Source organism: Ascaphus truei, chromosome 16 (genome assembly GCF_040206685.1).
Source record: "Ascaphus truei isolate aAscTru1 chromosome 16, aAscTru1.hap1, whole genome shotgun sequence".
In the NCBI taxonomy this organism is placed as follows: Eukaryota; Metazoa; Chordata; class Amphibia; order Anura; family Ascaphidae; genus Ascaphus; species Ascaphus truei.
In genome coordinates, this window is record NC_134498.1 from 47,836,268 (window position 1) to 47,859,320 (window position 23,053).

A 23,053-nucleotide genomic window follows, 5' to 3' on the forward strand; every position below is an offset into this window, starting at 1 on the left:
GTTAAGAGCCTGTTTGAAATACAGCAAGGGTACCAGACAGGTGCTATTACTCTCACCGAGGCACTCCTGAAAGAAGTTATCCTCGCATCGCTCTGATATCACCTCCAAGGGTTATAGTTCTTGTTTCCACTGTGCTGAAGAATATAGACCTGTAAATGCACATTGCCAAGTGGTCAGGGTGGCACTTTCCCAGTAAGAGGAGGTACTGTAGCTCGCAACACATTGCCACCGAAAAAAAAACAAGAAAACTAGCATGGTAACTGAAGCTGGCAAGGTTTTGCTTCCTCTGGGATGTATAGCTTAAGGCCGCAATTAAACCAGAAACTGCAGAGCGATCCGGTGACGTCATCGTGAAATCCTAGTTGGCAAAATCTGCCTCCCCTTTTCTAAGCCCATCTTGCTCGCTGGCATCTACCGCCCCCAAAAACCCCTCTACAGTCCCTGACTGATATCACCCAGTTTCTAGCACGTGTACTGTTAACTGTTGGACATGGGTGCTGCTGTCTCATCCAAAATCCATGTCCCTGTGGTCCTACTGGACCTGCTTGTGCACCACCATCTTTTGGCAAAACTCCTCGTCATAAGACCATCACGCCATGCCTGCAAACAATGTGTACGCGTTCCAAATCATTAAAGAGGGATGATCATATTCTGAGGCTCTCCCCCATCACACCAACTAAAATAGTAAACCCTGCAACCAGTTGCCAAAAGTTCTTGCCGATTCGTCCACCTCCTTCCTCTGACCGCCTTTAGATATCAGTCCTGCTCTAACCATCCTGGGAGCATCTTCATTCCCCCCCAAACCCCTGCCGACACTCCACCCACAGTCAACTACTTAACCCCACACCGCTCTTAGCCCAACCACAAGCCGGGAAGGCTCTGTGCGTGTGTCGGCCAGGCATGCTGCCCAAGTCAGAGTGCTAGGGCTATCCTATGGAAGGGACAACTAAGATCTCCAACACAATATAGCCAAGGGGTGGCCTACTCCAGTCCTCAAGAGCTACTAACAGGTCAGGTTTTCAGGATATCCCTGCTTCAGCACAGATGACTCAATCAGTGGCTCAGTTGAAGACGGAGTCTAATTGAGCCACCTATACTGAAGCAGGGACTGATTGAGCCATCTGTGCTGAAGCAGGGATAGCCTGAAAACCTGACCTGTTGGTAGCTCTTGAGGACTGGGCTTGGCAACCCCTTATACAGCCGATGTAGCGAGAGCTTAGCAAGTCGAGCGTACAAAAAGAGAAAACTGTAAGCATGCAATACGAGGAATTTGGACAAATCTTTCAGTAGTGACAATAAATAAATAACAATGCCCCCCCCCCCCCCCCCCCCCAGTGTTCAGAACCGAGAGGCATTGGTGCGGAAGAAAAGAAAAGCGTGCAACGCAGCAGTATTTTCTGCTAACGTGCCATATTTTGTGTTAATATTTTCTTCCCATCTTCATGTATTCGATGGCATAAGCAGCTCAGCAACCCCCTGCCACAGCCTGGGGGGCTTCTTACAGCACAACAACACTTCAGTTGCAAGATTGAGGTTTGAGATCAGCGGTGAATGTAAATTGTAAACCTTGGTCGCATAAAATCAATTGGTCTCTGGCCTCTCTCCTGCTGAAGGGGTTAATTTATCTCCAGCTCCAGAAAGCATTTTATTTTTTATTTTTTGCTAATCTCAAAGATTAAAATGCAGCAATGTTGGCTAAATCCACCGTTCTCAGCTAAAGCCATCGTGTATAAAACCGCTCGGCAGCTCACTAAAAGTCATTCTTTTAGTGTCCTGTTTTTTTTTTTCTTCTTCTTCTTTGCTAAATGATACACCTGTTTTGTATACTGAATATGCAAAAGGTGATGCACCTTTTCAGGAAAGTGCTGGCAGGTGTGTACAGCTTTGCGGAGAGAAGGGAGCGGCGGGGGGGGGTGATTGAAACTCTCAAATACAGGCAGTCCTCGGTTATCCGACACAATGCGTTACTCAAAATGGCGTCGGATAGCGAAGCGTTGTAAAGGGAAACACATTTTCCCATAGGAACCCAGTTTAAATCAAACGTTCCGTTCCTGAAGGCATTTTTAATGCTAAAATACACCAAATATTTTACTCAAGCAATAAGATTATGCTGCACACACATACATTATGATGTAAAGATTCTATTTATTGAATCCAGAACTGTATAATAAAACTGTTAGACATGTTTGAAGGCATAAATACCCCACTAAACCCTCACACAGACTGATCTGGACGATTTCCCTGACTGCAGCTTTCTGATTGACATAATGTTGCAACTTTGCAAAGCGTCGTTAGAGCGTCGGATACGCCATTTTGGCGTCGTAAAACCGGCCATAGGGATGCATTGGACAGCGTCAGATAAGCCATTCGTCGTAAAACGAGGACTTGCTGTACATAGAAGGTAGTACAGTGTTCCATAGAGAGAGACGAGCTCGCTATAACAAGAGGTAGGGCTCGGAAGGCTGCAGGGAAATGTGAGGAAGTGCTTCTTACCAGAAAGGGTAGTGGATGTGTTGAGTAGCCTCCCAGCTGTGGTGGTAGGGGCTAATATAGTATTGGAATTCAAAAAATGCTCGGGCTAGACGTAAAGCCAAAAACCGAGCGAGTTTTTACAGCAGATAGGACACCGGGGCAGACAGCGTGGGGCCGGGCGTCCTTATCTGCCGTCAAGGGTTAAGTTTGTTTCTATGTTTGGGTCTAAGCGTCCAGTCCGGGGTGGGACATGGTGTCATCGCCACCAACTGAACGCCAGCTTTTGGCCGCAGAGGGAACCTCTGCCGCAGCCGATCTGCCACTTCTAATGTCAGTTTTACTACTGGATAGGGCAGGGGTGGGGAACGTCCGGCCCGCGGGCCGAAGTCATTTGGTCCGGCCCGCGGGAAGCAAGAATGGTTAAAAAATGAATAAATAATAATAAATAAGTAAATAAATAAACTCCCCCTCTCCTGATTGGCTGCTCGTGCTGTCACTCTGCCAAGATTTTTTTTTTGGCCCGCCTCTTCCTACAGCACTGCCCCCTCCCGTCTCTCCTCCAGTAATGCCGGGCTCCTTAGGCTCCGCCCCTATGTCCCTCCCTTTAGGCTCCGCCCCTCTGTTCCTCCCCTTGCTTAGGCTCCGCCCCTCTGTCCCTCCCCTTCCTTAGGCTCCACCCCTCTGTTCCTCCCTTTAGGCTCCGCCCCTCTGTCCCTCCCCTTCCTTAGGCTCCGCCCCTCTATCCCTCCCTTCAGGCTCCGCGGGCCTGCCAGTCTCTCAGCTGCACTGGCTACCTATGCTGCTCCAGCAGCCCATCCACAGGCCCCAGGTAACCCACATGCCCCTTTATACCCCCTCCCAGGCACCTTACCCACCCCAAGGGGGGAGAGGCCTTATTTGTGTGTGTGTGTGTGTGTGTGTGTGTGTGTCAATGTCACTGTGTGTGTGTCTGGCACTATCACTGTGTGTGTGTCTGGCACTGTGTGTGACTGTCACTGTGTGTCTCAGTCTGTCTGTGTGTGTGTCACTGTGTGTCAGTCTCTCTGTGTGTGTGTGTGTGTGTCACTGTCTCTGTGTGTGTGTGTGTGTGTGTGTGTGTGTGTGTGTCACTCTCTGTGTGTGTGTGTGTCACTGTCTCTGTGTGTGTGTGTGTGTGTGTGTCACTGTGTGTGTGTGTGTGTGTGTGTGTGTGTGTGTGTGTCACTGTCTGTGTGTGTGTCACTGTGTGTGTGTGTGTGTGTGTGTGTGTGTGTGTGTGTGTCACTGTCTGTGTGTGTGTCACTGTCTGTGTGTGTGTCACTGTCTCTGTGTGTGTCACTGTCTCTGTGTGTCTCACTGTCTCTGTGTGTCTCACTGTCTCTGTGTGTCTCACTGTGTCTGTGTGTCTCACTGTCTCACTGTGTCTGTGTGTCTCACTGTCTCACTGTGTCTGTGTGTCTCACTGTCTGTGTGTGTCTGTGTGTCTCACTGTCTCTGTGTGTCTCACTGTCTCTGTGTGTCTCACTGTGTCTGTGTGTCTCACTGTCTCACTGTGTCTGTGTGTCTCACTGTCTCACTGTGTCTCACTGTCTCACTGTGTCTGTGTGTCTCACTGTCTGTGTGTGTCTGTGTGTCTCACTGTCTCTGTGTGTGTCTGTGTGTCTCACTGTCTCTGTGTTCCTCACTGTCTCTCTGTGTGTGTGTCTCACTGTCACTGTGTGTGTGTGTGTGTGTGTGTGTCTGTGTGTGTGTGTCAAGGTCACTGTGTTTGTGTGTCACTGTCTGTGTGTGGCAGCAGCCGCCTGAGATGATTAAGGACCTGAGTATCACCAGGGCGGCGTGGGTAAGCAGCGCTCCGGGGGGGGGGGGGGGGGGGGGAAGAGGGTATAAGAGGAGAGGGGGAGGGGTATAAGAGGAGTGGGGGAGGGGGTATAAGAGGAGTGGGGGATGGGGAGGGGAGGGGGTATAAGAGGCTTGGGGGATAGAAGAACGAGTCTGCGGTGGGAGAGACACCTCACTACTGCCTCTCCTCCTCCCCACACTGGGCAGCAGTTGTGGAGTGTACCTGCTCCGATCCCACCTGCTCAGATTCCTCCCCCCCCCCCCTCCCCCCTTGCGCACTTACACGGTCCTCCTTCTCCCCACACCGAGCTGCAATTGCGGAGGGCATCTGCTCCGATTTCCCCCCCCCTCCCCCCGATCAGATTTCCCTCCCCCTGTGTGTGTCTGCGAGAGAGAGTGTGTGTCTGTCTGTCTGTCTGAGAGAGAGTGTGTGTCTGAAAGAGAGAGTGTGTGTGTGTCTGAGAGAGTGTGTGTGTCTGAGGGTGGGTCTGAGAGTCTGAGTGACAGTGGGTCTGAGAGTGAGTGACAGTGGGTCTGAGAGTGAGTGACAGTGGGTCTGAGAGTGAGTGACAGTGGGTCTGAGAGTGAGTGACAGTGGGTCTGAGAGTAGGTCTGACAGTCTGAGAGTGGGTCTGAGAGTCCGAGTGACAGTGGGTCTGAGAGTGAGTGACAGTGGGTCTGAGAGTGAGTGACAGTGGGTCTGAGATTGAGTGACAGTGGGTCTGAGAGTAGGTCTGACAGTCTGAGAGTGGGTCTGAGAGTCTGAGTGACAGTGGGTCTGAGAGTCTGAGAGTCTGAGTGACAGTGGGTCTGAGAGTGAGTGACAGTGGGTCTGAGAGCGAGTGACAGTGGGTCTGAGAGTCTGTGAGTGGGTCTGAGAGTCTGTGAGCGGGTCTGAGAGTCTGTGAGTGAGCCTGAGAGAGAGAGTGGGTCTGAGAGTCTGATTTCCCTACCCCCTGCCCGATTTCTGTGTGTGTGTGTGTGTGTGTGTGAGTGTGCGCGCGCGTGCACAGACACCAACCCACAGTCAGTCACCCAAGGAGAAGAAGTTCCAGCCATCACATTAGTGGTGAGTTCATTAAATGTTTCACCAAATATAGCAGGCTCATTTTTAAGTTGATAATTTTGTATGGCCCTCGAATGATTTTATAAATATAAAAATGGCCCTTGGCAGAAAAAAGGTTCCCCACCCCTGGGATAGGGGGTTACTTTAAGGATTTTTAGCGGTTAGGGGGTTAATTTAAATGGTTTTAGCGGTTAGGGGGTTAATTTAAGGGGTTTTAGGGTAAGGGTTAAATGAACACAGGGATTTACCTTGGCGGCGAGGCGGCCGCCTGCTACAGGGCCCCGGGCGGGGTGAGTAGCGACGAAGCGCCAGCAGTCATTTGGTCACGACCTAATCTCCTAGACTGGCACCAATGATAGAGCTCCTCTCTTGTGAGGACCAGACACACTTTTAGGAGCAGATACCCAGAGGTCCATGAGCAACGTAACGGGTCTTAATATAAGTTAAGTCTGCACTAAGCGTTAACATGTATCTTTCTTGCTCAGTAACGCAGCGTTAGCATGCATCTTCCTGGCCTGATAACGCAGTGTTAACATGGATCTTCCTGGCTCAATAACGCAGCGTCAACATGCATCTTCCTGACTCAATAACACAGCGTTAATATGAATCATCCTGGCCCGGTAACACAGCGTTAACATGCATATTCCTGGCTCGATAACACAGCGTTAGCATGCATATTCCTGACTCGATAACACAGCGTTAACATGAATATTCCTGGCTCGATAACACAGCGTTAACATGCATCTTTCCTGACTCAATAACACAGCATTAACATGCATCTTTCCTGGCTCAATAACACAGCATTAACATGTATCTTCCTAGCTCAATAACACAGCGTTAACATACATCTTCCTGACACAACAACACAGCGTTAACATGCATCTCCCTGACTCGATAACGCAGCATTAACATATCTTCCTGGCTCAATAACGCAGCGTTAACATGCTTCATAACGTTGCGTTAACATGCATCTTCCTAGCTTCATAATGTAGCGTTAACATGCATCTTCCTAGCTCAATAACACAGCGTTAACATGCATCTTCCTGGCTCGATAACGCAGCGTTAACATGCATCTTCCTAGCTCAATAACGCAGCGTAGAGAGCTGATTTTCGGTCGGAAAGGGCATTGTGATAACTAGAATGGCTGTTAGTGCTAATGAGACATTAGGACAGATTGAAGGTCACCGGCATCGCTCCAGGTGTTAGAGTCTTTGGGAGGTATAGAAGTCACTTGGGACATGACAAACAAATCTCTCTTCTCTCTACCCCTTCCTCCCCCCCTACATGTGTAAAGGAAACACATTCAGCTCTGCTACAGTTCTGGGTGACACCTTAAGTGATCGCACAAACAGATATTTAATATTTTTTTATATACATGATGCCCAAGGCAACACCATGATTCAGTACATCACATTCTCATTCTGTAACAAGGAACTCCGCTCCTCACTTATCCCACTGCTCCGTATACCCCTATTCGCAGGTGCCACATTGAGGCAAAATTGTTGCAAGACAAGCCAGGTATTTACTAACACTATCACCTTCCTGTCATTTTAACCTCTTCATTGCCAGAGGGGACGCTAACACCGTTCTTGTGCAATCCGTTGCCAGGCTCACGGGGCAGTGAAAGGGTTAATATTCAGCGTCACTTGCTGCTTTTAATCTTGAATATTGCAAGAAGAAGATATTTTCTATTCACGGAGGAGTAAAGCAGAGCAACCTGTTGGCAGAAATTAAAAGAACCCCCCACATCTCCTAATCCCCACGGCTGTGATTGGTACAAGTATTTGGTGTCGTTTCTGTTCCAGCAAGGGACGGGAATCCATTTCTCTTAATGGAATGATTAAAATAGTCACGTCACATGCAGAAGAACCCCATGAGTTACAGACTCCTGCTGACTCATCTCTACTTTCACCACGAAGAGGTCATACAGTTTCCATCTGCCCTTCTTGACCTTGACAAGGCCTACAGAAGCTCTGTTAAATCCCCACGTTAGATCAGTGGCTACCGCATCTTTGGTGACAATCAACTGAAATACCGGGGTTTTCTGCATCAACCTACTTTTTATCTTTTCTTTAAGAAAGGTGTCGTTTTTGGACCAAATTTGACACCCTGCATTTCTTTACTATGTGTTTACTGTCATTCTAGTAGCCCGGTATGTCCTAGAGACCTTTTAACAATGATTTTCAACTTCTATCGTCCTGACGTGATATCATCAGGTGCGACTTCCTATTGGATGCAGGAGCTTTAAACCTTGCTGAGATACCGGGGCCCCCTTCTCGAGATGAAGGGGGTCCACGGAGCTATGAATGGGGTTCCAGTCCGGAGACCCCCCTGATTCAATCCCATGTTAAAGAAATAATAATAAAAAATTGTATGTATGTCTTTATTTATATAGCCCCATTAATGTACATAGCACTTCACAGCAGTAATACAGATAATATAAATAACAGATCATGGGAATAAGTGCTTCAGACATAAAAGTAACATTTCGGAAGAGGAGTCCCTGCTCCGAAGAGCTTACAAAAATAAAAAAAAAATCGCATGGATTTCTCTTTTAAGAGGTTTGTCGGGAAAATAAATCGCGTTCTTTTTATAATAAATTGTATGCAGCAATCAGCCTCTGAAGAATGACACGTTCCCGCTGATGTCTTTATTAGAAAGAGTTCTGTAATGAGGCTGCATCCAGCGAGTGATGTAAACAAAGACCCGTCAAGAAAACCTAACCACAGGCAGAGAACCTGCAGGGCGGTGGGTGGGTGTTACAATCATGTAAACACAAAACCGCTCTTGGTTTTCCCTCCGGTCTCTGCCGTCTTGTTCAACCGACACAGAGAAGAATCGCAGCAAAACGCTCACACTTGCTCATCTTTTCTTTGGGTATATATTCCCTGCCTCTGAAGGTCGATAGATTACGCTTTTTTTTTTGGACCAACGTGAAAAATAGCACGTACACTAAGTGATATTTTCCTAGATGCTATTTTTTTTTATTTTTAATAAATCAGTTCTGTAGTTTTATATAATACTGTCTGCATTTTTGAGCCACCTGTGCCGAAGCAGGGATATCCTGAAAAAAACCTGACCTGTTGGTGGCCCTTGAGGACTGGAGTTGGCTACCCCTGAAGAAAGCTCATATCTACTATATATTTCTGAAATGTCTGTATGTTTGTCTGCATGCCCTGTGTCCCTAGGGCCAATCGCATTGCACCTTTGGCCTGTCACTCCACCTCAACACTGTCCCACCCCTCACCACACTGTCCCACCCCTCACTGACTCTCATTGGCCTTCGGCCAACACCACTGCCACATTGTCCCACCCCTCAGTGACCTTTGGGAACGCTTCTAAGCACCTAACACACACTGCTCACACTGCCTCTTACAAACACCCCCCTCCACCACCACCCCCCCCAACCTCATGCACCCCCCTCCACCACCACCCCCCCCAACCTCATGCACCCCCCTCCACCACCACCCCCCTCAACCTCATGCACCCCCCTCCACCACCACCCCCCCAACCTCATGCACCCCCCTCCACCACCACCCCCTCAACCTCATGCACCCCCCTCCACCACCACCCCCCCAACCTCATGCACCCCCCTCCACCACCACCCCCCTCAACCTCATGCACCCCCCTCCACCACCACCCCCCAACCTCATGCACCCCCCTCCACCACCACCCCCCCAACCTCGTGCACACTACGAACGCACGCCACAGCTCTCCCGCTACTGCAGCCCATCACCAACCCCCCTCACCCAAACATACAAGGGATGCTCCATCACCCCCTCTCACACGAACAGCAAACGCACGCTGCTGAACATACAACGCACGATGCTCCATCACCCCCCCCCCCGAACATCCCCCCCCTCACCCGAACATCCCCCTCACCCGAACATCCCCCCTCACCCGAACATCCCCCTCACCCGAACATCCCTCACCCGAACATCCCCGGAGCACACCCAAAACTACCCCACCCCCCTCACCCATACATCCACAGCACGATGCTCCTCCGGAGCACCTCAACCTCCCCCCCCCCCATCACGTGCGCAGCCCTGCACCGGCTCCGGACGGGAAGCGCGGCCCTCCTACCCCAGCCGCTCCCTTACCTCCCCGGCGCTACTTCCCGCTCAGGTAAGTCACTGCGCCTCGCGCCTCAGGCCCACCCGCGCAGCCTCGCGTCTCAGGCCCACCCGCGCAGCCTCGCGCCTCAGGCCCACCCGCGCAGCCTCGCGCCTCAGGCCCACCCGCGCAGCCTCGCGCCTCAGGCCCACCCGCGCAGCCTCGCGCCTCAGGCCCACCCGCCCACCCGCGCAGCCTCGCGCCTCAGGCCCACCCGCGCAGCCTCGCGCCTCAGGCCCACACAGGGCGCTTCCTGCACGCGCCTCACTCAGCCGGACGGCACATCAGGGGGCCAAGCGGGCGCCGGGGGGGGAAACGCGAGTCACGGGGAACGGGGGGGGCGAGGGTGGAGTCACGGGGAGGGGGGGGGCCGAGTCACGGAGAACGGGGGGGGGGGCCGAGTCACGGAGAACGGGGGGGGGGCACATGCACATACATTCATTATGACAATACATATGCCCACTGCTCTCTACCCCCCCCCCCCACACTCCCCTTCCCCCCCCCACACCCCTTCTCCCCCCCCCCGCTCCCCCTCTCCCCCCCCCGGCTCCCCTTCTCCCCCCCCCCCCGCTCCCCTTCTCCCCCCCCCCCCCCGCTCCCCTTCTCCCCCCCCGCTCCCCTTCTCCCCCCCCCGCTCCCCTTCTCCCCCCCCGCTCCCCTTCTCCCCCCCCGCTCCCCTTCTCCCCCCCTGCTCCCCTTCTCCCCCCCCCTGCTCCCCTTCTCCCCCCCCTGCTCCCCTTCTCCCCCCCCGCTCCCCTTCTCCCCGCTCCCCTTCTCCCCCCCGCTCCCCTTCTCCCCGCTCCCCTTCTCCCCCCCCGCTCCCCTTCTCCCCCCCCCTGCTCCCCTTCTCCCCCCCCTGCTCCCCTTCTCCCCCCCCGCTCCCCTTCTCCCCCCCCCCCCCGCTCCCCTTCTCTCCCCCCCCGCTCCCCTTCCCCCCCCCCGCTCCCCTTCCCCCCCCGCTCCCCTTCCCCCCCTGCTCCCCTCCCCCCCTCCGCTCCCCTTCCCCCCTGCTCCCCCCCTCCGCTCCCCTTCCCCCCCCGCTCCCCTTCCCCCCTCGCTCCCCTTCCCCCCATCCCCTTCCCCCCCCGCTCCCCTTCCCCCCCCGCTCCCCTTCCCCCCCCCGCTCCCCTCCCCCCCCCCCGCTCCCCTTCCCCCCCCCCGCTCCCCTTCCCCCCCCCGCTCCCCTTCCACCCCCTACCCCACCCCTTCCACCCCTCCTCCACCCTTTCCCCCCCTCCTCCACCCCTTCCCACCACCCTTTCCCCCCCTCCTCCACCCCTTCCCACCACCCTTCGCCTTCCTGCCTTCCCGCCTCTGCTTTTGCGCCCACCCGCCTCTGCCTTTCACCCGCCCTTACTCCGCCCGCCTCTGCCTTTCACCCACCGCCTCACAGCCGCTACATGCACTCAACAGACACCCGCCACACTCGACACATACCTGCCGGCACACACACCTGCTGCCTCCCGCCCCTACGCACCGACATCACTGACCCACCGCCTCACACCCTAGCAGGACCCCCACTCACAGACAGCACTCACAACCCACGCGCCACCTGCCGCCTCACACCCTAGCAGGACCCCCACTCACAGACAGCACTCACAACCCATGTGCCACCCGCCGCCTCACACCCTAGCAGGACACATCTGTTATGTCACCAAAATATACATTGTACTGTGGTGTGTTTACAATAAAACATTTTTAAACAACATCGTATTACATTTTATTCCATCTTTCTTTTCAACATTATGATCCAACCTTTACAACAAATACTCACCTATTGTTCCACCATTTATAAATAATACTACCTATTACGCATTTACATCCCGGGCAACGCCGGGTCTCTCAGCTAGTACTGTATAAAAAGACCAATGTGTTATTTTCTAGGAATTGTGACGACAAGTGAGGTTTAAAGGACAATCCGTGCAATATCATACATGTTTTGTTTTTTTAATAAATCAGTTCTGTAGTATTAGATAATACCTGCCCTCTTGACCCCAGTTCCTCCCATCTCCTAAAACCTCTTGCTCCAACACATACTTCAGTCTGACTTTTTGAGACTCGAAAACTGGATTTCCCAAAACAAACTGTTTTTAAACACTGACAAGACTGTAACAATGGTATTTGGGACCAAGACTAAATTTGTAAAGCTTCCAGTGACTGAGCTCCTGATTAGAACCAACGCTGACACCACCCTAACACCTGTCACTAGTTTAAATACCTGGGCTTATGGTTGGACTCTCACTTAACATTCGGGATGCACATTGATACCCTGACAACCAAGACCTATGCCAAACTAGGGGTACTTTACAGGAACAAATCCTCCCTAAGTCTCCTGGTCAGAAAGCATATTGCACAGCAGATGCTAATGCCAATTATTGACTATGGAGACATAGTATATGGCTCGGCTCCTCAAACCCACCATAGCAAACTTGACACCCTCTACAATTCAATTTGTCGTTTTGTTCTCCAATGCAACTACAACACACATCACTGCGAAATGCTCAAAGAACTAGATTGGTCACCACTAGAGTCTAGGCGCAAAGTTCACCTTTCCTGTCTCACCCTCAAATACTTTCTGGGCAAGCTACCCAGCTACCTGAACAAGCTCCTCACCCCTACCACATGCAGCACCTATCACCTGAGATCAGACTCCAAAAGACTATTCATGGTCCCAGGCTCAACAAAGTATCCGGACGTTCCTCCTTCTCCTTCCGTGCACCCCAAAACTGGAACAACCTACCAGAGACTCTCATATCCACCACCAGCTTAAGTTCTTTCAAATCTAAGGCTGTCTCACACTTTAATCTGGTCTGTAACTGTTTCATACGCTCATAATATATATTTTCTTTAACTATGCACGCAATGTCATGTATATAATGTACACCTTGTTCATTTATGTAACTGTACTTGTAACCATGTATTATTTGTTTTACTCTGTGCCCAGGACATACTTGAAAACGAGAGGTAACTCTCAATGTATTACTTCCTGGTATAATAATTTATAAATAAATAAATAAATGCTCCTACTATAATCCCTACGCTCACACAGATTTTTAACTCTTCCCTCTACTCTGGTACCTTTCCCCCCCTCCTTGAATCATGCAACATTTACAGTATACCATTTCTCAAAAACAGCAAGCTTGACCATACCTGTCTTTCTAACCATCGACCTGTCTCCGTCCTGCCTTTTGCCTCTAAACCCCTTGAACGTCTTGTATTCTCTCGATTGCTACATTTTCTCAACACCTATTCTCTCCTAGACCCTCTACAATCTGGCTTCTGCACTGCTCACTCCACTGAAACAGCCCTCACTAAAATAACTAATGACATCCATGCTGCCAAAGACAGAGGTCATTACACTCTGCTCATATTACTCGACCTCTCTGCAGCATTTGACACTGTGGACCACCCTCTTCTCCTTCACATTCTCCATACTCTTGGAATTTGTAACAAAGCTCTATTCTGGATCTCCTCTTACCTTGGATCTTCTGCTAACATGTCCTCCTCTTCTATCGATCTCTCTGTGGGGGTACCCCAGGGCTCTGTCCTGGAACCTCTTCCCCTTTCTCTGTATACACTTTCTCTAGGTGACCTAATCACATCTCTTGGGTTTAAATATCACCTCTATGATGACGACACACACATTTACCTTTCAACCCCTGAGCTTACACCTGCTGCACAGACCAAAGTTTCTGAATGTCTCTCTGGAATATCATCCTGGATGGCCCTCCGCCGACTGAAACTCAACATGGCTAAAACAGAGCTCCTCATACTTCCTCCCAAACCTGGCCCTACTACCTCCTTCCACATTACTGTTGGAACTACGATCATTCACCCAGTAGCCCAAGCACGCTGCCTAGGGGTCACACTCGACTCCTCTCTCACATTCGCCCCTCACATTCAAAACGTATCTAAAACCTGACGTTTTTTCCTCCGCAATATAACAAAGATACGCCCTTTACTCTGTTACTCGACTGCTAAAACTCTGACTCAGGCCCTCATTCTCTCCTATCTCGATTACTGTAACCTCCTGCTGTCCAGCCTTCCTGCCTCTCACCTGTCTCCCTTACAATCTATCCTAAACGCTGCTGCCAGAATCACTCTACTCTTTCCTAATTCTGTCTCAGCGTCTCCCCTTCTGAAATCCCTCTCCTGGCATACCCATCAAATCCCGCATCTCGCACTCAATTCTCCTCCTCACTTTTAAAGCTTTACACTCCTCTGCCCCTCCTTACATCTCACCCTAATATCTCACTATACCCTCCTCTGCCCCTCCTTACATCTCACCCTAATATCTCACTATACCCTCCTCTGCCCCACCTTACATCTCACCCTAATATCTCACTATACCCTCCTCTGCCCCTCCTTACACCCCACCCTAATATCTCACTATACCCTCCTCTGCCCCTCCTTACATCTCACCCTAATATCTCACTATACCCTCCTCTGCCCCTCCTTACATCTCACCCTAATATCTCACTATACCCTCCTCTGCCCCTCCTTACATCTCACCCTAATATCTCACTATACCCTCCTCTGCCCCTCCTTACATCTCACCCTAGTATCTCACTATACCCTCCTCTGCCCCTCCTTACATCTCACCCTAATATCTCACTATACCCTCCTCTGCCCCTCCTTACATCTCACCCTAATATCTCACTATACCCTCCTCTCCCCCTCCTTACATCTCACCCTAATATCTCACTATACCCTCCTCTGCCCCTCCTTACATCTCCCCCTAATATTTCACTATACCCTCCTCTGCCCCTCCTTACATCTCACCCTAATATCTCACTATACCCTCCTCTGCCCCTCCTTACATCTCGCCCTAATATCTCACTATAAACTCCTCTCCCGCTCCTTACATCTCATCCTAATATCTCACTATACCCTCCTCTGCCCCTCCTTACATCTCGCCCTAATATCTCACTATAAACTCCTCTCCTGCTCCTTACATCTCACCCTAATATCTCACTATACACTCCTCTGCCCCTCCTTACATCTCACCCTATTATCTCACTATACCCTCCTCTGCCCCTCCTTACATCTCACCCTAATATCTCACTATACCCTCCTCCACCCCTCCTTACATCTCACCCTAATATCTCACTATACCCTCCTCTGCCCCTCCTTACATCTCACCCTAATATCACACTATACCCTCCTCTCCCCCTTCTTACATCTCACCCTAATATCTCACTATACCCTCCTCTGCCCCTCCTTACATCTCCCCCTAATATTTCACTATACCCTCCTCTGCCCCTCCATATCTCACCCTAATATTTCACTATACCCTCCTCTGACCCTCCTTACATCTCACCCTAATATCTCACTATACCCTCCTCTGCCCCTCCTTACATATCACCCTAATATCTCACTATAAACTCCTCTCCCCCTCCTTACATCTCACCCTAATATCTCACTATACACTCCTCTTCCCCTCCTTACATCTCAGCCCTAATTTCTCGCTATACACCGTCCTGACTCTTGCGTTCTGCTCAAGGATGTCTTCTTTCTACCCCCTTTGTATCTAAAGCCCTCTCCCGCCTTAAACCTTTCTCACTGACTGCCCCGCACCTCTGGAATGCCCTTCCCCTCAATACCCGACTAGCACCATCTCTATCCACCTTTAAGACCCACCTTAAGACACACTTGCTTAAAGAAGCATGAGTAGCACTGTGGCTAATACTATACACGATACATAAAGCTTGGCCCCCTGCAGACGCACTTACCTGAATGCCCTTTTACTGTCTTTGTACGTTCTCCCCACCAATTAGACTGTAAGCTGCTCGGAGCAGGGACTCCTCTTCTACAATGTTGCTTTTATGTCTGAAGCACTTATTCCCATGATCTGTTATTTGTATTTGTTATTTTTATGATTGTCACGTGTGTTACTGCTGTGAAGCGCTATGTATAATAAAAGATATACATACATACTACATTATTATTATTTTTAATTCAACTGTTAATGCCATTTTTAATCAGTTTTAATATACTGAACAAACTTTGATTGCTATAGCAGGCTTTAGCCCACCTCCCCAGCAGTGCAAGATCTTTGCAACACTTTCCCTGTTTGTGATCATTTTCTGCCAGTGTTCCCAACAGTTTGAGCTGCAAACTGTAATAATAAATAATGTTACCTTAGTAATATCAGGATACATTGTAGCTGCCGAGTTACACTGTCTGAAAGATTGATTTGAAATTGAAAGGCAGCCATTTAGTGAACCCTAGGAAGCAGGAACGTTGCTGATAGATCATGGGAGAACTAATCGATCGGCAGCTTAGGTCATTCGTTTTCAATAAAGGCCATCAAAGGCTGCATATATTAAAACAGTGCCACTTGGATTGCCTCTTTAAAAAGCTCTGCGAACATTAATTTATCTATTAAGAACTCTTCTTGGTCCATTGAAACCTTCAACAAATCTACAATTCTCTAGAACCCTATGATATTGATACATTAAAATATATCACAGGGTCCATAGAATATTGCCAACACAGCTATTAGAATTCTTCACAAGACATATTAAAATATTAGAAATGTAGTTCTCATTAGACACTTAAGAATGTCTCCGTGGTTTGTGTATGTGAAATTTTAAGACCTATATCCTATCATGTCTCATTCATTAGGCATTAGTCCTATTAAACAGAAGGTAGTCTCACTCATTACAAAGCTTAATTCCTTTCGAGTTTTCTATGTCAAATGAAGGGGTTAATTATTTTAACGAGGTGGATAATGGCCTTGTATGAAGGAAGAGATTTTCTGCCATCGGAATTAATCTTGCATGCGTGCCATGCATAAATGTATAACAATGATGTCCCTTCTGCCTGCTAAATAAGTAATCAGCCATTGTTAGTGTTGTGAAATTCATTGCGTGTATTCGTCCCGCGCAGAAGCTGCGTCCAATCTGTACGGAGGTTCGAGAGCTACCTGATCTTACGCGACAGATTTCAACATTTAGGGGAAAGGCAGAAAAATAGGAAACCGCTCTATTAAAAACAACTGACATTTTATGCAGAACAATTAGAAGGAGTATAGCTGTAGCAGGCGTCATTGGACTCGTTAAGGCAGCATTGGACTCGTTAAGGCAGCATTGATGCTGCCGAGTTATATAACAGTAGTGGCATTGAAAACAACGGTTAAGGAGATAACACACGTTAGATAACGCGTTATCACAATCCCAGCAATCTCTAACCCCAGAACCCACCACATCGTGTATGTGTGTATGTGTATATGTGTATATATACTGCATATGTATATTGTGTGTCAAATGGAGTGCTACTGAGTGTGGCCAAATGCATACAACAAAAGACATAAATACCCAATGCTACATCCAATTTTATACACACACACACATGATGTGGTGGGTATATATATGATGTGGTGGGTATATACATGATGTGGTGGGTATATACATGATGTGGTGGGTATATATATGATGTGGTGGGTATATACATGATGTGGTGGGTATATACATGATGTGGTGGGTATATATATGATGTGGTGGGTATATACATGATGTGGTGGGTATATATATGATGTGGTGGGTATATACATGATGTGGTGGGTATATATATGATGTGGTGGGTATATATATGATGTGGTGGGTATATATATATGATGTGGTGGATTCTGGGGTTAGAGATTGCTGGGATTGTATGCTTAGTCATTTTCAACTGGTATCAGTTGTTTGGAGGTTGGGGGCCCCTGCTCCCAGGGTTCACGATCACCCCACCCCACTTTTTAAGTAGCAGGTTTTTTCATGTTCCTGTGCAGGACAGGGGGTAATTCTCCCTCCAGCAGAGGTAACTAAGAATTCTCACAGGTAGTGTTAGGACCTGCATACTGGTCATGCCGTGACGTGGCTGCATACTGGTCATGTCGTGACGTGGCTGCATACTGGTCATGCCGTGACGGGGCTGCATACTGGTCATGCCGTGACGTGGCTGCATACTGGTCATGCCGTGAGGTGGCTGCATACTGGTCGTGCCGTGAGGTGGCTGCATACTGGTCATGCCGTGACGTGGCTGCATACTGGTCATGCCGTGAGGTGGCTGCATACTGGTCATGCCGTGACGGGGCTGCATACTGGCCATGCCGTGACGTGGCTGCATACTGGTCAGGCCGTGACGTGGCTGCATACTGGTCATGCCGTGAAGTGGCTGCATACTGGTCATGCCGTGACGTGGCTGCAGGCTTATAACGCTTTGGCCAAAGGGTTTAACTAAATGACCCTAACACATGAGAATACTAACATTGAAGTATTTTACTATGTATTTTGTCACATTGGATGTAGCATTGGGTATTTTTGTCTTTTGTTGTATATAATTGTGGAATACCATGATTACAAAAACACACCTCCAAACAATCTTTTTTGAAACCTTGTAGACATACTGGAACAGTCATCTGCTTTATCCTACAAACAGGTGTCTTCCTCAGCGGTGTTTGCGCCACCATTTAGGAAGCTGTCACATGGAGCATCATAGGAACAAGAAGATATTATCAGAACTTCTCACCTCTTTCTGATGATACTTTATTGCTACCTTCAGCTTTGCGAGGTCGTGACACTTCTGAGGATCCAGCTCCTCACTCTGGTCATCCCTGTGGTTGAGGATAATCTCCAGTTCTCTAGAGCTCCTTGCCTGGTCTAGCAAGTCCTTGGCAAACCTCTTGCACTGCTGAGACAGTTCTTCATACTCTGCCTTAAACTCGTTCTCCACTTTGCTCAGTTCTTTCAACTCCCAGCCAAGCCGGAAGGCTGTCAGGATAGGATCCTCGCTGGATAAGGCAATCAGAGAAGGGCTGGCCAGAGCCTTGTAGATGTTCAGCCTGGACCTTGAGTGTCTGAGGCTGTCAACTTCTGAGCTGGAGACACATTCCACACAGTTACAACGTATCTGGTGGGGGCGAGGTATGGTCACCCTTCTTTGGACTAAGAGTTTTATAATTTCATAGTTGTTGGTATGAGCTGCCAGCATGATGGGCGTAATGTCCGGGGTGAACTCGGAAAACTGGGTGTCCATCATTAGAGTTGGCACCTGTGTAACAAAAACAAGATCTGAGTGTAAAACAATGTCTGACCAACCGCTGCCAAATGTGCCATTAAAGAAAGTAGTAGCCCTGCGCTTGTTTGTGCGACTGTATAGAAATAAAGACCCCAGCCTTTTTAAATATAGAATCAGAAATTGAGAAACAAAATGTTAACTTTATTTTTTTTTATTCTTATTTTTTTAAAGAAATGGAAATGTAGGTTTGTAAAAAGAAGTATTGGTTCACAGGTCATCGGAAGCATAGAAATAAAAAGGTACTAAGACATAAGGCATTATTCAATCATGTCCAATGCAGCCTGTCATTCAGACTTCATTGAATAAATCCCTTTGGCTCATCTTTCTACTGTAATATAGTATTGCAGACAGAGCAATGTACAGGAGGGGCAGCCAGACCTACTGTCCCAGGCCCGATGGAGGAAGGGCCCGGCTTGTCCCCGAACTTCTTTTGAGTGGGGAACGATACCTGCTGATACCCAGATCAGCTCCTGGGCCCTGGCAAAACCTCTCTGATAGCAAAGGGGCTCAGTCTTCTCCTGCTTTGCGCTGGAGTGCAAACTGCAGTCGCTGCCTTATCCTGCAGATGTAATAAGAGTTAGACATCTGTAAGGGACACATTAGCGAGCATGAAATGACCTCAGCCGTAATCTGTTTATCTATTAACCTCATCTCCTGCCACAAACAGATCAGCGCCCCGGCCTGCAGTTCATCACAAAGTGAAAAAACAGATAACTCGTTACAGATGAAAGTAATTAAAAATAACAGCCTCTTCTGCTGTCCTCTCAATATCAACTACTCATCACTCCCCCCACCCCCTCCCTGTGTATTATTTTCCAGGCTTTCTGGCTGAGGTAAAACTCAGCCCTTCTTTACTGCCTTTGCACATGGCACCCATATTACATTTGGTTATTTCACTCATCTGGAGATATGTTATGTACATTGTATAAGGCAGTGTGATTAACAGATGGACTCTAATATTGAACAGTATTATTAATAAGGCCGAGTCCATAGAAGGACAGGCCGTGCTGAGCCGTGCGGACGCTCAGCGCGGAGCCCCTGCATCCTCAATGAGGATGCCTTGGGAGGGGGCTCACGCGAGCGTCCGCAGGCGTGCTGAGGCGCTGGAGATTTCAGCCGAGCGCCAAGCTGTTTTTCAGCGCGCTGTCGGCTGAAAACCTCCAATCACAGCACAGCAGCGTCAACGTCACGGCGCCGTGACGTCGACGTAAGTGCGTCGCGGGCGATTGGCCCAGCGACGTCACTGCCCCGCCTCCCTCAGTCTCCCCCCGCCTCCGATCGTGCCCGCTGGCTCGCCTGTATGTGCAAGAAATCGCGCAGATTTCAGCAGGCGAGCCTCAGTGTCACCGCGGCTCGGATCTCCTCACCCCTCTATGGCCCGGGCCTAAGGGTGCAACCCCCTGTTTGATGAGATCCACACACTGACTGACCCCTGGCAGGTTCCTCTCCAATGTGCTTTGGACATGTGACTGTTAATGATCATGATAGCAGCCAATGGTAACGGCTGTGGAAGAGAAGAAGAGGAGCCTTCATAAGGGGGGCGGCCATGTTTGAAGACAGATTTGCATGGACCTGAGGGCTATCAGGTTCGGTCGTGGATTGGAGTGTGTGCCTGTGTGCACGTGGCATAAGGAGCAGTGAGTTACAGTGCCAGACGTGATCGAGAGTTCGAGCGCCATCGGAGGGGACTATCAAAGCACAGCGGTACCGCAGCGCCCTTTAGGAAGTACAGGCCTGCAACAGTTAGTACACAAAGAGCTCCCAAGGCGGGCCGGCACCATCACAAGCCAACATACCCAGGACTGGGTGGCTAACGGACCACTGACTCACACCCGCGCAGCGTTTCACTGTAAAATGCATGTGGTGATTCTCTGCCGAGGATAACAGGTTGCCCAAGTTATTAGGGCTACTCCTTGCACCATCCACATAATGTCTGCATTCTTCCCGCCGTCTCACCGTTGGCCATGAGTGGCCCATTAAGTTATCAGTAGGGACTCAGGCCCCCACCTCAGCCATAGGCTAGGTCCCCAGTGCAGCACGCCCTATGGCGTGCGCTGCAGGAACAAGAACTGCCCCTCAATGGGGCCGGCCCCACTAGTGGCCTTGGCGCGCAATTTGCCACCGCGTTGCTCTACCAGATTTTCTAAATACCAGAAAATTGTGGTTTAGAACTGGCGACGGTGAGATGGCCACGCCCCCGGCGGTTCAGCCAATGAAGGCGAACCAGCTTGGTGATGTCATGGCCTCGCCCCCTCCTTGTCGCAAGCTTCTCTTTCCCCCTGCAGCTCTAGCACAGACCGGGGCTTGAGAAGGTGCATGCGGCGCCAGGCGCTATGAACCTAGCGCGCGCGGAGTGACTGGGGCCGTGGCTATAGTCATAAGTCTGAGAGCCAAAAAGGAAGGGTTACAATGGCATTTAGAGAGGATCAGCCTCAGGGAGGCGGGGGGGGGGGGTAGTCCTGCGCTCCACAAGATGTCTCTTATCTGTCGTTAAAAACTTTAAATGCTTTACTGCTTAAAAATGCTTGGGATAGAAGCCGGGTCAGCCAGGTGTTCTGCCGCCCCTTTGTCAAATGCTCAACGTCATCGCACACCCCCCCACGACTCACCCGGAGAAAGACTCATTCTCCCACCCATCCGCGCGACTCGCCCGCATTACTCACCCTCCCACCCGAACGTGTGACTCGCCCTCCTGCCCGAAAGCGTGCCTGAACCTCCCCCGAGCGACTTCCCCTCCTTCCTCGCTCCCGAATGAGTTACTCAACCGTCTTCCCTCCCACGCGCCTAAACGAGTGACTCGCCCGCTCACCCACACGCTTCACTTTTGTCACCCCCCCCCCAGAAACTGCCACTCTCTGGGGCAAATACACGTGCTGCACCGCTGGTTGCACTGGCCCTGGACAGAACACTAATATGAAATCAACCCAAGAATCAAACTGGGTCTAAGGATTTACCGAACATACAGAACATGGGCAGACGCCATGCTCCAAGTGGAGTCAAAATCTCTGTTTATTTGATAACTTTGGGGATATTCTTTAATTTAAAAAAAAAATACTTGGAATTGCAACTGGCCACTGCTATTCACACATTCAGTATTAAGCAAACACTATCAGCTGCCAGGTTCCACTATATTATTACATATTAATAATGCATTACGGGCCTGGGTCGTGGTTTAGAGAAACAAAAATACTGAAAAGCAAAAAATGACAAAGTAAACTGTTCTCCCCCCATAAATTGGAAAGGAATGGAACATTCTGAAGCGTGTTCTGACTTTAGCGTGGTGATGGAGATTTGGTGTATCCATGGCAACAGCCTGAGCCAATCCCAGTGTGTTTTTATATAAGGCACCTGCAAAGTGAAATAATAGGGTGTGAGGGGATTGCCTGAGTGCAACAGCCTCACATTCTCATGTCCTTGATTTGTAATCCAGAATAAACAGGTTTTTCCCCCCATCACATACATAACTAACTCCAGGTCAGCCGTGTGATAATAATCCAGTCCTGGTTTTGTGTTCCGATTTGCTGGTCTTTCTTTTAACCCTCTAACCCAGTCGGGTCCCCGCTGCCTGCTGCAGTGCCCACTATGGGGACGAGAGTCGCCCCTCACTGGGGCCGAGCCCACTGCAAGGGGCCCCCGCCACATTGCACGGCCAGTTTCTCCAGCAGACAGGAAAACTGTGCTCAATACTGGCGACGAGCGGGGTGGCCACGCCCCCGGCGGTACAGCAGCACAGACAGCGGGGCCGTGGCCTGAGGAATAGTAGCGCAAGGTCTAAAGAAAGACTGGCCTGGATCATTAGCACACAGCTGACATTGCAGTGAGACTCACAAGCGGTGTGATTGTCCGAGCGTTTTCATCATGCGATTCGGTCTTGGTTCCCTGTGTATAAGAGGTGTCTGAGTATAAGCAGAGCAGCACATCCATGGGGCTGCACTGTACTTGTTAATACAATGAATTCTAGACAACAAAAAAAACAAAACACTGAATGAAAATAAATAAGATACTCTGGCACTGATCAGCGGGAAACCAGCCAACTGCTGCCAGATTATTCCCTGCCAGGGACAGCTGCAATCTATTGGGTTTAAGATGCTAGAGTAGAGCTTCTTTATTTTAGCAACTGTAACACTCGTTCCGTTTGGCTGCTTGATGCTCAGCAGCTCCAGGCTGCCATATTGTTTCTAATTCAGTCTTTTTCTTTGCCTTTTCTAGTGGTTGAACTGGAATGCTTGGATGGACTGAATTGGATGAGCTGGGAGAACTGGTCCCTTTGTTCTTTCAAAACTGAAGCTGTCTCAAATTTTAATCTGGTCTGTAACTGTTTCGTACGCCTACAAGATAGAATATGTTAAACTGTTCATGCAATGTCTTTATACATAATGTATAACCCTGTTCACTTAATGTAACAATGTTTTTGCAACCATAATTCTGTGCTCAGGACATACTTGAAAACGATAGGTAACTCTCAATGTGTTACTTCCTGGTAAAACATTTTATAAATAAATTATCCAACGGTAACTG

The 23,053-nt window shown here is 49.6% G+C and overlaps 1 protein-coding gene across 3 annotated transcripts in view; it reads right to left on the bottom strand.

Moving 5' to 3' along the window:
• TRPC5 (transient receptor potential cation channel subfamily C member 5) overlaps positions 1-23,053 on the bottom strand; it is a 117,326-nt gene that overhangs the window by 33,171 nt on the left and 61,102 nt on the right. For all 3 annotated transcript variants that reach the window (XM_075573483.1, XM_075573482.1, XM_075573480.1), the window contains one exon: positions 17,987-18,508. In XM_075573483.1, coding sequence (XP_075429598.1) covers positions 17,987-18,508 — 522 coding nt within the window. The remainder of the gene's footprint in view (positions 1-17,986; positions 18,509-23,053) is intronic.